This window comes from Natator depressus, chromosome 2, assembly GCF_965152275.1.
Source record: "Natator depressus isolate rNatDep1 chromosome 2, rNatDep2.hap1, whole genome shotgun sequence".
Lineage (NCBI taxonomy): Eukaryota > Metazoa > Chordata > Testudines > Cheloniidae > Natator > Natator depressus.
In genome coordinates this window covers 44,721,848-44,739,586 of record NC_134235.1, presented here as the reverse complement: position 1 = coordinate 44,739,586, position 17,739 = coordinate 44,721,848, and the positions used below count along the sequence as shown (strand labels likewise).

The 17,739-nt window shown below is 43.3% G+C and overlaps 1 protein-coding gene across 4 annotated transcripts in view; it reads right to left on the bottom strand.

The window, feature by feature from the left end:
* The window catches only part of C2H8orf88 (chromosome 2 C8orf88 homolog), an 86,796-nt gene extending 70,096 nt beyond the window's left edge, over positions 1 to 16,700 (bottom strand). For all 4 annotated transcript variants that reach the window (XM_074944124.1, XM_074944123.1, XM_074944122.1 and 1 more), the window contains exons 1-3: positions 16,615 to 16,700; positions 12,092 to 12,190; positions 6,712 to 6,788 (exon numbers count right to left, since the gene is read on the bottom strand). In XM_074944124.1, the coding sequence (XP_074800225.1) occupies positions 6,712 to 6,788; positions 12,092 to 12,176 (162 nt within the window). In that variant the 5' untranslated portion in view covers positions 12,177 to 12,190; positions 16,615 to 16,700. The remainder of the gene's footprint in view (positions 1 to 6,711; positions 6,789 to 12,091; positions 12,191 to 16,614) is intronic.
* Between the last annotated feature and the right edge of the window lie 1,039 nt (positions 16,701 to 17,739).

Here is a 17,739-nt window from a genome sequence, read left to right as displayed (position 1 = left end):
TTCTGCATGGCTGCTGGCGGGGCGCTGCCTTCAGAGCCGGCCAACAGTCGCCGTTCTCTGGCTGCCCAGCTTTGAAGGCAGGGCAGAAGTAAGGGTGACAATACCGTGACACCCCTCCCCCAATAACTTTGCAACCCCCCTGCAACTCCCTTTTGGGTCAGGACCCCCAACTTGAGAAACACTGGTCTCCCCCGTTAAATCTGTATAGTATAGGGTAAAAGCAGACAAAACACCAGATTTCACGGGGAGACATCAGATTTCACAGTCCATGATGTGTTTTTCATGGCCGTGAATTTGGTAGGGCCCTAACAATAACATAAACCAGCTTTATCCTGCTCCCACACTGGAATTTACAGAACTGGAAGTTAGAAGAAACATATACTTGGAAACTGAGCACATTTGAGACAGCAATCTTTTAAACACAAAGATGGAACCCTCTCGTGCCATTTTAGAATTACTTTTCGGGTAAGAACCACAATTAGCAACATTTTTCAGGAGGGCAGCTAAGCAGTGTTATTTCTGCGGGGTGGAAGGTAGGAAAAAAAGAGGAGAGAAGGAAAGTTTTTTTTTCTAACAGGGAGGATGGAAAGTCTTATGTTTAAATCTAAACTGCTGAGACATGGACTTAAGTCTTCCCTTCTAGCAAGGATCTCTGTAACCAGAATACCAACCCCAGAACTTAACAGTCTAAACCTGGGTATCTCTAGCTGCAACATCCTTGGAATGCATGTGTGTAGGAGACTACCCCACCCTCCAATAAGTTGCTGGATCTCAGCCCCCCTCCCCGCCCGCAGTGGCTTTGCAATTTGGCTGAGGGCCTTTTGCTTCATTCTGAGTAGAGTTTGCGAAGAACAGTCATTACTTTTGTTTTGCATCCACCTTTACTTTAGAAGGCACACTGCTGATACCTGTACAGTCTTCTGCCTTATTATGGTGACAGTCTGACCCTGCTACAGAGTTGCAGTAGCCTAGCCTGAAGAAGACTAGTGTAGTTCAGAGCACCTGGATCATTAAGACAAGGTGGTCCTCTTTCCTGGTCAGCTGGAAATGGAAGCCACCTTCCTTGTATTGAACCTGTCTGCATGCAATGAGTTCAGCAGAACCCTACAGTTTCACACCTCCTAGTATGTGAATAAGTATTAGCCTGTTTTTCTGGCTTCCCCCCACCCCTTCCTATTCATATAACTTATACCTTCTCTGGCAGGAATTTGACCCACCGGCTCTTTATCCTTCTGAAGATTCCTCTCAGGCATTGAGACATCCTAGTGACCACAGAGACTGAATTAATGAAAGATCAAAGAGTAGTTTAAACTGCATATTGGTGGCACAAGGCCATGATGTTTCACTGTCTCTCTCATCTTTGATATCTGAAGGCTCCTTCAAAATATTTAAAAGGGAAGATGAGAGTATCGAAACTTGAACTCCCCAGGAAATAAGCTTGGGCGCGAGGGGGAGAGGTGGGGAGATTAAACAAAAAGCAGGGACCTGGCCATCACAGTTCTGGGTCAGACACGTCCAACAAAAACCTGGAGCAGCACTGCACTGGATTCATCACTTCTGCAATGTCATATACGTATGTCACCCTACCAAGTAGCCAACATTATCAAAGTCCAAAGATATCTAGTAGTGCCAGCTTGGATTTGATTCCTGCCCAAAAACCAGAAGTTTGGGACATCAGCACCAACCTGAAACCCAAATGTAAGGGATGCTGTATTGGAATAGGATAAATACTCTTGAAGCTCAATATTATCACTTTTTGATGTCCTTGCCAAGAAGTGCAAGGTTAGAAACTGGCAAGGTTGACATTATATTTTTTCAGAACTGGCTAGAGTTCATTTACTAAGCAGTTTGGCAGATGGTCTTTAAAGGAAGCAATGATTATCTTTGCCATCATGGGCAGGAGTGCTGATGTTTATCACTAAACTTCACCAGCTGAGAGGATTAGGAGTTCAAACTGCAGGTAGTGAGGGAGTTATTCCTCAGAGCTTCTCTTTGAAGAGTTAGTATTAATACCATCAAGCAATATGATACAGGGATATTTCTGATTCCAGAGTAGTTACTTTGGAAAAATCAGGGAGGACCTGACTGAGGCCCCAATACTTCATTTTTGCATACTTTGGAGTACCAAGATGACTTGTTTAACTTGTTGCATTGCAGTTTTCCTCTAATAGAAAAAATGCTAACAAGCTATTCCTGCTTTCCAAGTTTATTACATTCTTCCTAAAGTTTAAGTGTAAACAGGGATGCATCTGTCTTCTATAGTGAAAAATAGAGCCTCAAAAAATGATGATTTCACAAGCTGTGCATGAATACACATAAAATCATAGGACTGGAAGGGACCTTGAGAGATCATCTAGTCCAGTCCCCTGCACTCGTGGCAGCATTAAGTATTATCTAGACCACATGTAGAACATCAACATTCTGCCACAGAAGTTCTTAATGCAGAGTTAAAGTTTCTGAAATCTCAGTTATAATATTCCAATTCTAACTTAACAGTTGGTGTGTACTTCAAAGGGAATCATTCCAGAGATGGTGGCTGTAATTCACTATCACTATAGACAAGCTGCAGAATGGGTAGCTTTTGCAGCCTTATGGATCTACCCTACAGGATTCCTCCTATAAAAAGAGAGTGTTGAGGCCCAGATATTGGAGTATATTGTGATTGAGCTACACACTAGATTCTGGCCCTAAAGGCAGCATAAGTAGCTCCTGAAAGGCCTCCTTGTTTAGAGAATCATTCCGTGACACAGAAGCTCCTATGATGCAAACGTAGTGAAAAGTAGCCAGAGCAGAGGGGGCAAGATCAGAGCGTCCATACACCTTGATGATCCTTAGGACTGTTGGTAGGCATTGTAACTGGGAGCAGCCTTCTGGCTACACCATGTTAAGCAAGAGGATGGGACAGGACACAGCCAGCGCACGTTCCATGAGTGTAGAGGCTACTCTGGCACTTACCTCCATAAGCCACACTATGTGGTCCTTGGCTGTAGCCAAACATCTAGATTGACAAAGTTCCGGGAGGTCATAGTTTGTCTCTAATACTGCCAACAAGACTAGAATAGAGTGTGCAAGAGAAGAAGTTTCTTGCTTGTCCAAAACTATACATTGTGATGGACCCATGCAACATGACCCATATCCCTATATGTGATTAAGGCTGAACATTCTAAAGCAGTTGATTCCTCCAACTCAGAAAACAGAATGTAGGCTCTTTTAGTGTTTAATTATCCATTTATTTCACAACAGGTGAAGATATTGTAGTGTTTACAATCAACTTAGTTTATTTTTCTAATTTTTATTTGTACAGTCTTCAAACTCAGAGGGGCAAAAAAGGTGAGATGGTCACTAATCTTTTCTAACAAGTATCTTCAGATAACAGCAATTATGTGAATGATCCTCACCAGCATGGCTGAGGAAAGTCCATTAAAAAGCCATTTTTGGTTGAAGCACTAGGTAAGAACACAGACTTTAATACAGCAGATTAAAACAGACAACTACACAAATGAACCTTCTAAAACTAGGCAGAAGCACTAAGAAGCATTAGATTTCTCTTCTAAGGCAGCAAAAGACCGCTTTAGAACTCTGAGCTCATTAAAATGTGTCTCCTTGAGGCATGAGGCACAGACTGTAGAGGGTGTAGTGTTTTCAGCCACATCTTTAGAGAAGAGTTTATTTGAAATCTGATAAAAGTAGCTCTGAATTCTTGGCTGCACACACAAATGAGTTTTTAGGACCAGAATTCTAGGACAAATCTTTTCCTTCTGTCAGTCTACCTTTTGAAGTAAGCTAGTAAACCTTCTTCCGGACAAGGCAATAGACAAATGCAAGGCTCTTCTAATTTAGAAGCCATATTTTGGAAGAAGTTTACATTGGCCACAGCAGAAGCATGTGCCCTTGTGCCATACTGTATTCCATGACCACCCAAAAAACCCAAGATACTCCTCAGAATAAATACCTGTACACATCCAGAACATCATCTAGTCAGGAGCAACATGAGCTAAACTAGCACTGCACAATTCTAGTCGGTATCATACTGCTGCTGTCATTACTATGGCATGCAGGAGCACAGTAACAAATGAAACAATGTCCTTTGTAGATTAAAATCCTGTATATATGAAACACCTAGATGAATACAACCGTGTGATTACTGGGCACTCATCTGCTGCTGCTAGTGTGGCTCAGAAAAGACTGCTTGACTATTGCCAACCACCTTTATGCACATCACCTTGTATTAAGATGACTGTGTAATGAAGCAGTGAACTATGAACCTGAAATCCATATTTTTACCTCAGAACTATACCTGAATTTTGATTTCCAAATATGTACGTTTGTTTACTTAGCCAGCAAATAAAGACTGAATGTGACGGGGCTCCGCTCACCACACTGGTGCATCCTGCTGGCTGTCTTGGGAATTAGCTCCACAGGTCAGTATGCCTTCTCCAACTGGTGCCTCAACTGCCGTCACATCTGCTCTCGGACCCATGTCACTCCAAGGAATGCAGCATTCTCTTCATGACACAGCCCTGTGGCTGTGTCATGATCTGTGCTCCCCCCTTCCAGGGGCCCTGCAAGTCAACTGCCCAGCCACTTCCCACAGGGGCGACCGCAGTCAATTGTCCTGCCACTTCCCCAGTGGCAAGTGGAGGAGGGGAAAGAGGAGACCCAGGCCCACCCACTACTCCAGGTCCCGACCCAGGAACCTGTAGATGGCAGACACGTGCAGAGTCCCCTCCAAATCCTCAGTACATTTCCCTGGGCCACTTCCCCATGGCCCCAGCACCTTCTTAGCCCTTATCTCAGGGCCTCAGCATGCCAGACCTAGCAGCCAGCCAGGAGCTCACTCTTGTTCCCCTGTTCCTGCCCAGCATTGCTATGTCCAAGGTGCTAGCTTCCTTCCACCTGCAAGGCACCCAGTCCTCCCTCCTTGAGCTCCAGGAAATAACTGACTCTGTGCTGCCCTGTGGCTCTTTTTATATGGGCCTGCTGGGCCGCTCCTCGCAGCCCCTCTTCTATTGGCTGCTTCTAACACAGTCTCCCTAAGGCTCTAGTAACCCTTTGCATGCCAGTGTGGGGCAAACACCCCATCACACTAGGCACAATCACACTATTTTTAACTTGAATCCGACCACATAGAGATGAAGTACCAGGTTCTAAATTCCCTCCAAGGTTTGAAGAGAAAGACTGGTTTGACCAACATTGTAATAACTATACACTCAACTGCTGTGAATAGAAGTCTTGGACTGGCGAGTTCTTTGAATTTACTCCTCTCCGCATCTAATTTTGGATACACTCCTCAACTCTAAAAGGGAGCGTAAAACCCCAAGAATCTATCTCCATGGACAATTCAGATGTAAAAAAAGTATCAAATTTTCAAAACATGCTTATGGGTACAAGCTAGGCAACTGTGTGTCTGCAAGCCAGATACATTCCCGTTTGCTATGATAATTACCATACTTTTACAGTGAAGTGTATGTGCAGAAATGAAGGCTCCAACAGATCAACTGCTAGTATAAAGTTGCTCAGGTAAGACAGGATTCAACAGCAGCTGTCCAAATAAGGGTCACCTTCCATTTGTGCCATAGGGATGGACTGAAAGAGGAAGTAGTCTTTAGATCTATGCAAGATTCGTTCAAGTCATTCCCCAAGAAGTGCACTAGAACAAGGAGTCAGTCTGACTTAAAAGACCTAAAAGTCTCACCCTAAAAGATCTTGCCATTTTTTGTGTAGAACACCTGACAAAGTGGGCCTCAAACCTTTATTACTGGCCTCTAGGTGCTACTGCAGTACAAATGAATAGTCCACAGATGCTTGTCAACATGTTATTTTTGAGGGGGGAGAGGGGAGGCAGAAAGTAGAGATTAACCTAGTCTATGGAAGGGAAAAGAAGTGGTGCCCCAGACACTTGAGATTCTTGAAGAAGTCACTGATTTGTTACTGAAATTTTTCTGGGTCATTCAGGACACCAGTGGTAGGCACCAAATAAGACTGGACAGGATACATTCCAACAGACACATATAGCAACAGTGAGTTTTAAAAAAACAGTTTTGTATTGTTAAAATATGTGGTTTTATGTCTATTTTAAGTACAAGTTTCGTGATATTGGGTTCACGGTCACTGATTGAGTGGGCAGTCAGTGTGAATTAGTATTGAAAAAGCAGATGCAGAGTCAGAACAAAATAGAGGTTAAGAGTACAAAGAACAAGCACATTTTGCTGATCTTTCTAATCTGGCCCTCAGAATGAGCTGAGAACACACTTACCCAATAAATACCATAGTCTGCTGCCTCAAATGTGTTGAACATATTTTCACATAAAAGGGAATATAAAAATTATTGCCACCACTTTGTAAGTATAACAAACATGATAAAATGGGTAGGAAAAAAAATGAGCAAATGACTGGCTATCTACACACACAGAGGTTTGCAGAGAAGCCAGATCTGCAAGTCCACATTGTCATTTACGGAGAGGCACCTTCCATGTCTTAGTGCACATATCAGGGAAGAATTTTTCTACCTCAGACTAAACATGAGCATCTCCAGGACTGAACTGCTTAGTGTGCAATTCTAGAATGTCTCTCATTGGCAAAAGTATCTACTTCATTAATTAACAGATGGATTGACTGACAAATTTATGGTACTTTCATGACATTCATTTATAGATTTAGCCATCCAATATCTTTCATTGGTGACTTGATTCTATTCATTTAAATGCTTACCCAGCTAACTCCGCTATGTAAACATACTTGATTGCTGCATGGAAATTCAGCTTGGAAGTTGAAAGTAATTGTTGAGGCTGTTGGAACAAGAGTAAGAATAAGCAAAAACGAAGAGTCCATTCAGAACATATCTTGAGACATTTGTCATCAGGACTTTACACACCATCTCAGGACAATAATGAAGAAATGAACAAATAGTTTACCAATTACTACTTGAATGCTTTGATTATGCTGCACCTTGGGACTCGGTCCCATTTCTTGCAGGATCTTAACAGCGTAACACTATGGATTCTAAGATACGCTGTTATTTGGCTGCTGTCCACAGTAGCACTGCTGCATTTATTTCTCAATCCCTGCAACAGCTGTAATACTTGGCAATTTCGGCAATCCCTCCCCTCAGCTTTTACAAATGCTTAGTGATAATATTGTGTTCTCATTCTCACATCACAAATGTGAAACATTTCCCACTAAAATGCAATTTAAAAATTGCTATTCCTTTATGCTATCTACAGTTATATCAATTTTCAAAGTGTTTGTAACAAATTGACATTTTTCAGTTACAATTGCAAAGAATGAGAAATACGGTAGCTGGACACTGAGTTTTTCAAAAGAGATAACAAATTAAATTCAACTCTTTTCCACAGTAGAAGTTGGACTCTGAGAAAGCAGCAGAACAATTCTTTACAAGAAAATAATCTTTTACCGGACCCTTCTCCAAGAGTGGGGTCCAGGCCTTTAAGAGGATGACAGGGCTTTGTGTGAACACACAGTCCCTGCCCCCTCCCCTTAAAACAGCACCATCATCAGTAGACAAGGACAGCTGATGATCTAGCCACTAAGCAGGTCACAATTATTTGTGGAATTTTTATAACAGCAGCTCTGGATTAATTTGTGTAGGTCTATACTTGTGACGGTGTGAAGAGTAAAGACACTGCACTCCCAGCAAACATCGGTCTAAAAGCAGAGTAGATGGAGAGGCACTGTTCAGGTGAGTAGAATGCCCTACACACCTGAATCCTAGTGTATATACCCTACATGGCTCTCTATATACCCAAGGAGTGACTCTCACATCTACACTACTATTTTTAGACGTGTAGTGTCCTGCCACCTCCCCACTGCCGGAGCTTTTCACCGCTGCCTCCCCCTTCCGGAGCCTTTCACTGGGGCCTGCAGCTCCACATATACAGTACTACACGCCGCCACAAGCGTAGACAAGGTCCTTATTGTTCTACCACACAGCTTGTTGGAAGTAAAAGCAAAATTTTAAATGAGAAATTCCAAATGACCATAAAGAAAAGGTTACTTACCATAATGGGCAACTGCAGATTCACACCCTGGCAATGCAGAGCTTCAGAACCCCTGAAAAGTCCATGTCCCCCCATTTCACCTCCCTATCCAACTCAATTCCTTCCACCAAATCTCAGAATCCAATGCTTTGGTAGAAGTCCAGGGAAGGGATTATGGCAGGTGAGTAGTGCTAAGTATGCAGTGACAGAACTTACAGAACAGTAACCTTCCTTAAGGTGCCCTCTGCCTATTCTCAGTGTGGGAGATTAGCTAGTTGTGGAAATCCCAAAATGGTGGGGTGAGGAGTTCTAATTAGACAGACTGTTGAACTGCCCTCCAAAAGCAAGCATTAGCCTCTGATGCCAGCCTAGGAGAGTAATACTGAGTACGAGCCAGGATAAAACTCATATCTTAACAGATTTCTAACACAGAGAAGTTGTGAAGGCAAGCCATATATGCTGCTTTAGTCCTAGCAGAGTGAACCTTAGTTCCATCAGGTACTGATACATTAGCTGAAGTGTAACAAGTTACAGTACATAACCTAATCCATTTAGACAGACATTGTGTCAAAACAAACTCCTCTCACACTGAGCCCCATGAACCACAGATTGTTTAAACAGTGTTTCTCAATGGCCAGTCCCTGTAATTTCCCTGACACAGTTTAGGAAGGCAGCAAGCCAGTCCCTGATATAAAAAAAGATGAGAAACACTAGGAGGAGATTCCTAAATGCCTTAGTCCTATCTGAATAGGAACTTAAAGCTCTTTTGACAGAGTATGGGGCACTGTGAATGTTTTTGGGATGAATGGCATGAGATCAACAGTCTGGTTAAAGTGCAATTCAGATACTATTTTAGGGAGGAGATAAAACTGGGATGGGGATGTAGGAATAGGTGCTAACTAGGGCCTGTTAGAGACCTGACCAGATCCAAGACCTCTAGCCTCATCTGGATCCGAAGAGCAGACCCTCAGAGCCTTGCCTGTGTTACAAGTGCATTTTTAAACTGCCTTTAGTTAAACCACTGCAAACCTTGTGCGGACAATCTTGATCAATTTAAACCTGGTTTATAATCTTACTACTAATTTCAGCTAAATTGGTATCAGACTATTTAACACTATTTAAGTGTGTCCACACAGGTATTTTCACTTGTGTAACTGAAGTCAGTTAACACACACACACACACACACACACACACACACACACTTAGTTTAAGCCACAGCAACTTGTGCTGAGACAGAACTTAGGCAGAAGGATCTCCAAGTCTTCTCAACTAGCTTTCCAAGGTGTGTGTTGGGGCCGGGGCGAGCTAAGGGGATGAAATCAGTATTCCAAGCATCAGCCATTAGCTTGGCCTTCAAGTCACATCAGTCGTTGCGTATGGAAGAAAGGGACAAGAGACAGACTTCTTAAAATACAGTCCCCCTGGGGTTCAGAAAAGAAAACATCTGATGCTGTGCTCACCTCAGTCTGGAACAGTAACCATGCAGATTAAACTACTACTAAAGAACTAAATTACAGACAACAGTTTAGCAAGAGTCACCAAAACATGAGAGGTTCCTGTATCTGAAATTAGTGGCAATGAAGGAGAAACTGAAGCAGTTGGGAGCTGCTTGTCTCCTAATTAACCTTGGCTATGAATGGCCAGTACTTCCCTCAGGCAGCCCCCAAACAGGCACCGCTTTGTAGAAAGTTTCAAAACTCTGTCTCATCCATACGTGCAGCCCAAAAATATATACATACAGAGGCCACATCCAAGAAAAATTCATCTAGTTTTGGGGTTTTATTACAAACTGAGTTCAGGCCAAGTTCACAAAACTTTGCAAACCTTTTAACAAGCCTGGTCCAAACTATGGTTTGATTGTTTTCATCTGGATTTGCTATGTGTTTTAGGATCTCATTCGAGCTCTAAGAATATGTTTTTGCACACATGCAATCAAGGGCCAAAGTTCCCACAAGCTGTAACTGGATGACAGGGGACGGCTCACTCAATAAACTGCCCTTGTCTGTTCATTCCCTCTGAAGCATCTGGCACCAGCCACTGTCAAAAACAAGACACTGGGCTACACTGACCACTGGATGATGGAAATGCTAAAGGAGCACTCAAGAACTACAAGGCCATTGTGGAGAAACTAAATTAATTCTTTGTATCGGTCTTCACTGCTGAGGATGTGAGGGAGATTCCCAAACCTGAGCCATTCTTTTAAGGTGACAAATTTGAGGAACTGTCCCAAATTGAGGTGTCATTAGGGGTGGTTTTGGAACAAATTGATAAACTAAAGACTAATAAGTCACGAGGACCAGATGGTATTCACCCAAGAGTTCTGAAGGAACTCATATATGAAAATGGAGAACTACTAACTGTGGTTTGTAACCTAACATTTAAATCAGCTTCTGTACCAAATGACTGGAGGATAGCTAATGTGACACTAATTTTTTAAAAGGGCTACAGAGGTGATCCCAGCAACTACAGGCCAGTAAACCTGACTTCAGTACCGGGGCAAAGAGGTTGAAACTATAGTAAAGAATAAAATTGTCAGACACACAGATGAACATAATTTGTTGGGGAAGAGTCAACATGGTTTTTGTAAAGGGAAATCATGCCTCACCAATCTACTAGGATTCTTTGAGAGGGTCAACAAGCACGTGGACAAGAGAGATCTAGTGGATATAGTGTACTTTGATTTTCAGAAAGCTTTTGACAAGGTCCCTCACCAAAGGCTCTTCAGCAAAATAAGCTGTCATGGGATAAAGGGGAAGGTCCTCTCATGGATCGGTAACTGATTAAGAGAGAGGAAACAAAGGGTAGGAATAAACGGTCAGTTTTCAGAATGGAGAGAGGTAAATAGTGGTGTCCCCCGGGGGCCTGTACTGCACCAGTACTGTTCAACATATTCATAAATGATCTGGAAAAAGGGGTAGACAGTGAGGTGACAAAATTTGCAGATGATACAAAACTACTCAATATAGTTAAGTCTAGGGCAGACTATGAAGAGTTACAAAGGGCTCTCCAAAACTGGGTGACTGGATAACAAAATGGCAGATGAAATTCAATATTGATAAATGCAAAGTAATGCATATTGGAAAACATAATACTAACTATACATATAAAATGTTGGGGTCTAAATTAGATGTTACCACTCAAGAGAGAGATCTTGGAGTCATTGTGGATAGTTCTCTGAAAACAGTCACTCAATATTCAGCAGCAGTCAAAAAAGCTAACAGAATGCTGGGACACTTTAAGAAAGGGATAGCTAATAAGATAGAAAATACCATATCACTTCTGTATAAATCCATAGTATGCCCACATCTTGAATACTGCGTGCAGATGTGGTCACAAAAAAGATATATTGAACTTGGAAAAGGTTCAGAAAAGGGCAACAAAAATTATTAGGGGTATGGAACAGCTTCTGTATGAGGAGAGATTAATACGATTGGGACTTTTTAGCTTGGAAAAGAGACAACTAAGGTCTATAAAATCATGACTGGTGTGGAGAAAGTAAGTAAGGGTGGGTTATTTACTCCTTCTCATAACACAAGAACTGGGTGGGGGGGGGGTGTCACTGAATGAAATCAACAGGCAGCAGGTTTAAAAAACAAACAAACAAAGGGAAGTATTTTTTCACACAATGCATAGTTAATATGTGGAACTCCTTGGCAGAGGATGTTGTGAAGGCCAAGACTATAACAGGGTTCAAAAAAGAACTAGATATATTCACGGATGATAGGTCCATCAATGGCTATTAACCAGGATGGGCAGACATTGTGTCCCTAGCCTCTGTTTGCCAAAAGCTGGGAATGGACAACAAGGAACTGATCACTTTATGATTACCTGTTCTGTTCATTCCCTCTGGAGCACCTGGCATTGGCCATCATAGGAAGAAAGGATACTCGGCTAGATGGACCTTTGGTCTGACCCAGTATGGCCGTTCTTATGTTCGGCCCAGTATTGCTGTTTCTATGTTCCCCACAGCTAATTTTTAACCATGAGCCTTAAATAGAAATGTATTCGAGACATTCAGCCCATAACCTCAGATTTCCCTTTGGGGGATCTGTAAATCTTTGTTAAATGAACAGATTTTAACCATGCTACTCACCATGCTGTGAAGACAGGTGGCGTGCAGGTCTTGCTGGCTGAAGGGATTTACCAATCAGTTTTTTAGTGTCCATTGTCTTTAACATTTTGAGGCTCCACACTTTAAAAAAGGAATCACATACATATAAAGCATTTAGCTACAGATAAGAGTGCTACATTATAACCTGCTTTTTCAAGAAAATCTTCCTTAGCTTCTTGACTGTACCAAGCTGCATTGTAAGGCACAAAAATGAAAAACATGCTATACAAACAGCTTGGGAAAACAGTTCCTGGATTGGAAAACAAATATCTAGTCAATCGGTTTTAGAATGAGTATTCCATAAAGTCATTCTAGTCATAAATCTTAGAATTGCCTTTTTAATTACCTCAAAGAGCAGCTATCTTTGGGCTTAAGTATTTATTGGTAAGTGAAAATTCAAACTATGAGTTATTTCTAAACAACTCAAATGTTTGTATGATCCAGGATTTGCCCAAGATTTTTCCTAAAGTTATGGATTCCATGAGGCGATGGGGCTAATAAAAGATGAGTACAAAGAAGGAGTTACTGAGCATTTGCTGAAGGTAGATCCCGTGCCACTCTACCACTCACTGCCTATACTCTACTTTTGTGTATGTGCCCACTCAGCAGACTTAATTTCAAAATATTTTGATTGTTTATTCAAAAAGCTGAAGCACACACATAACATAGTGTTTATTAGATTAAGCCGGCAATCACTGCCATTTTGGGCTGTACATGAAACATCACATTACAGATCAGGCAAACAGCTCCTTTTTCTGTGTTCAATACTCAACACATAACTAGAAAGACGAACAAGTTAGACAGACCTGAAAGTGCAACAAAATGCTAGAGAGGGGGTGACTAAACTGAATTATCACAGATTAAGAGTCCTAAACATATAGTTTGGTTAAGAAATAACTGGGGTTGGGAAAGATGAATATGGATGCATATAACATGAAGTACATAAACAGTAAAGATGAAGAGGCTGGTTCATAGAGTACAGTTAAGAATAGTGCAGATGAAAAAGAAAAATTTAGGCTGAACATTAGAAAAAGTGCTACAGTGTTTCACAGCCTAATAGAACTCCAACAAGGAAAATTACAAAGCTAGCCTTGACAAACTACTGAGACATTTAAGAAACAATACTCCATTGGTAGGGAGATAAAAAGAAAAAATATTTCATTTGATATGAAAGTGTTCAGTAAGATCAGTCTATGATGCTGGATAACAGGGAACTATATTTGTTACAGAATTTAGACACAAAACCAAAAACCAACATGGAAACTTGGTGTTAGAATCAATGGTAGACTCTGTTGGACAAAAACTGACCAAGAAAATTAGGATTTTGCTTTACAAAGCTACTCAAAGCGACATTTTTTTTATCTAGCTATCTTAGTCTCCTTTTTCACTGCAGTTGGTATGACTACAAGAAGGGAGGTGAAGGTAGTTTTCAATCAAGATAGCTTAAACACAGTTGGTAAGCCCCCTTAAAAGTTATCTAAACAATTTAAATACCTTTACAGTCAGGTTGTAGCTCAGGGCTTATCTACATGCAAAGTTGCATCACTTTAATATCACATCTTTATTTAAACCAGGGCAATGGCATATTTAGATTGTGCCTTTGTCACCATGACAGTTGAACCGGATAGCAAAGACACACAAACTCGGTGGCAAAGGCACTGGAAGCTACCAGAGCCTCAGCTGGGGCAAGGATTCCCAAGCTCCCACTAGTGCAGCTGAATTGGTGGATACACCAGTGGTAATTTCTAAAATTCCCTACTTTGTCTTTAGCCCAGGGAATCTCATAGCTTGGTGAGAACTTTTCCTTCAAAGAAATAGAACAACAAAGGCAAACTTGGGGTGGTGTTTGCACCTGTAAAAATAAATAATAATAATAATAATTTTAAAAAAACTGTATTCTCCAAGGGACCAATCAACCCAAGGAAAGACTGCTGTAGTAGGGCAATCCAAAAGGAAAGTGATTAGGTGACTGGAACAATGGGAAAAAAAACTAAAGCTGGATAGTGAATGGAAGGAGGACTGGAAGCAGGGAGGCTGTCCAAAAGTGTGATCCAGTTTCACTTACAATACTAATGTTATACCACTTCAAATGATTGTTGGAAGTTCTAAATGCCAGGGATTTGTTAATCATCATTTTTGTACATGTTTAGTTATATACTCCCTATTACAATGGTATGACTTCATTAGTTGTGCTACATTTCTAAACTTCGAGAGTTTTTTAAGTCCCCACATCTGTAACTACATTAGTGAAAGTTACAGTCAAGTATAAAAGTCATTTTAAATCCTCGTCCTCCACTTATCACTTATGCACAGCACATTACACAATACTAACTCTCAAGAGAAACCTGAAGGCAAACTGACCTTGTATATGCCAAGACAATTATGGAGTCCAAAATTTAGGGGTTAACAGGCAAGTACAGGAAGAACAGATTGTCAAAGCGTTTCACATATTTTTTTAAATGAATGTAAAGACTACTTATAGATTTTGGTACCAATTTAGTATTTTATTACCCTGATATTCATCTATCAAAACCCATCAATTCAACAAAGATCCTAGAAGTTACCCACAAAAAGAAAAAATGGAGTTTGACTGTTGTTTAATTATCTTGTATATTTAAGATCTAATAGGATTATAAAAGAAGATAAACTTTTATTTTCCTACCTTTTTTTCTTTTGAGATTAGAACTGAGGTTTTGTCTACACTGGAGGACAACTGGAGAGGTGGTAGGATTAGGATACCAGGTAAGGAGGAAGTGAAACCTGAGAGGACGCATTTTATTTTTATTCAGTCTGTTTAGAACTTTAGGGATTTTATTTACTTGGTATTTTAGCTTAATACTGAGAAACATTTAAGAGCATCTCTGCTTAAGATTCCACAACCCAAATCCTTCAGTTAAAGTCTGCGCAATCTCACAGTTCAGTGTTCAACAAGCTTTTAAGCAAAGCCTGCAACCACTAGACTTAGCACCTCCAGTATTTCTAAAATAAAAAGTTAGGCTACCCCTACAAAAAAAATTGTAGCCTTTCAGGCAATTAGTAATATTACAATAGTGCCTACAGGAACAAGCCGGGTTGGACCCAATTTGCTAAGGGCTTGCAGTTATGTAGCAAGATAATCTTTTGGGGGCAGGGGCTCTAACAACCATAGCTCAAGACAAGAAGCAAATGGTGGATAAAACAAATAGGACTGGAGGAGATGGGCAGAAGACAACAAGGCAGACTGGTAATACAGTACTATTTGTTTTACTATACCATGCACAATTTGTAGCTTAGGCAGATCAGCAATAATAATCTTTTTACATCAAAGGTCAAAAAAAGCACAGTCATCTTCCCTCTCTTTCCAGATATCCTTCATAGTTGTTTTTGAAATGCACGCACACTGCGGTTCATCTTGAAAGGGTCACTCAACTTGATTTTTCTGAAGTCAGCTAATTTTTTAAAGTTTGTTTTACCAGTGCAGCACCTCAATAATGTGATGCTGATACACTGTGTATATTTAAATTCACTTCTATTCTGTATTGTTTACAGAACTCTTGGAGACCAGGAGAAAGCAAATCCAAGAGTGATTTTTTCTGGTTTAGCTTAAACAGTTTATAAAACGACAAACTAAGAGATCTAAACCAGAAAAGGGCACTCTGATTCCAGAATAAAAAAGTGTCCACACAGGGAGTTACATCATTATAACAGCAGAGCTTTAAATTGCCACACCCTACTTTATACTGGTCTGACTTCCCAGATTGACATTCCAGATGTTTTTAAAGGTTTGTCTAACTTGGACTTAGTGTGGGAACCTGTGAGAAGACTCAAGCATATTTCTTGAGCTCTAACACCTTAACTGAAAAGGTCAAAGAGAAAAAATCCTTTAACCAAAATATAAAAATGTAACTCATGTATGAATTAACAAAGAACTGAAGCTTCCCCACTGCTCCCCTGTCCTTTTCCTGGCTCTGGCAAAGTCTCCCTTTCATTTCACTACATCTCCAAGTCATTGAATCTTCTAGCCTACAGGGCCTAAATTTCCACAGTTTTTTTGTTGTTTTTTTTAAAGCCCCTAAGGATGCAGTTGTCACCTGTCCAGGTTTTCCCAGGGCTGTCCCTTTTTAGATGCAAGTGTCCCATGAAATATGAAAGGGTGCTCAGTACACACTAACAGCTGTTCAGTTTCATGGGCTCTGGATCATCTCAGAGGGGTCTGGTTTCGGTACGTCTAAGATAGCAACCCTCCCAGAGAGACCTTCTGTGCACATGACAGACAGGAGTCAGCCAGCTCTCTTCGCCCCCTCTGCAGATCGCGCCCCTCTTCTGACACACACTCTCAGCGTACCTGGCGCAGCTAGTCCAACACAGGGCAACGCCCGCTGCCTGCCCGCCCGCCCTCTTATCGCCCCCCCACTCTCGTTACCCCCTCCCATCGGCCTGCTCCCTGTTACCCGCCCCTCCCTCTACCCCCATCGCCCTCACACCGCAGCTCAGTCGGCCTTGTGCCACTGCCGCCCTGCGCGCACCTGCCCACAGCAAGCCGCTGCCACACGGAAGTCGCCTACAGCAGCAGCAGCCTGCTGACTTCGCACTTTGTGGGACTGCGACCCGCGCGTGCGGGGCGGGGTCAGGCTCCACCAGGGGGGGTGGAGCCTCCCCGTTAACCGTTTAACGGCTGCGCCGCGAGAGCCAGACAGTGCTCGAGGAATCCCGGAAGGGGAGGGACGTGGGCGCCAGGTACCACCCCCGCCATCAGCTTACCGCCTGCTCGTCAACCTAGTGCCTGCCCCGGATCTGCTCTTCCCCAGGCCCTGCCATCAGCCTACTGCCCCCCTCTCTGCCCCTCCCCCCACCGCCAGCCTACTGCCCCCTCCCCAGACCCTGCCATCAGCCTACTGCCCCCCTCTCTGCCCCCTCCCCAGGCCCTGCCATCAGCCTACTGCCCCCCCGCCCTTCCCCACTGTCCCCTCCCCAGGCCTTGCCATCAGCCTACTGCCCCCCTCTCTGCCCCCTCCCCAGGCCCTGCCATCAGCCTACTGCCCCCCCGCCCTTCCCCCCACCGCCAGCCTACTGTCCCCTCCCCAGGCCTTGCCATCAGCCTACTGCCCCCCTCTCTGCCCCCTCCCCAGGCCCTGCCATCAGCCTACTGCCCCCCCGCCCTTCCCCACTGTCCCCTCCCCAGGCCTTGCCATCAGCCTACTGCCCCCCTCTCTGCCCCCTCCCCAGGCCCTGCCATCAGCCTACTGCCCCCCCGCCCTTCCCCCCACCGCCAGCCTACTGTCCCCTCCCCAGGCCTTGCCATCAGCCTACTGCCCCCCACCCTTCACCCCACCGCCAGCCTACTGCCCCCTCCCCAGGCCCTGCCATCAGCCTACTGCCCCCCTCTCTGCCCCCTCCCCAGGCCCTGCCATCAGCCTACTGGCCCCCCGCCCTTCCCCCCACCGCCAGCCTACTGTCCCCTCCCCAGGCCCTGCCATCAGCCTACTGCCCCCCCGCCCCTCCCCCACCGCCAGCCTACTGTCCCCTCCCCAGGCCTTGCCATCAGCCTAGTGCCCCCCTGCCCCTTCCCCAGGCCCTGCCACCACCCTAGTGCCCCCCACCGCCAGCTTACTGCCCCCTCCCCAGGCCCTGCCATCAGCCTACTGCCCCCC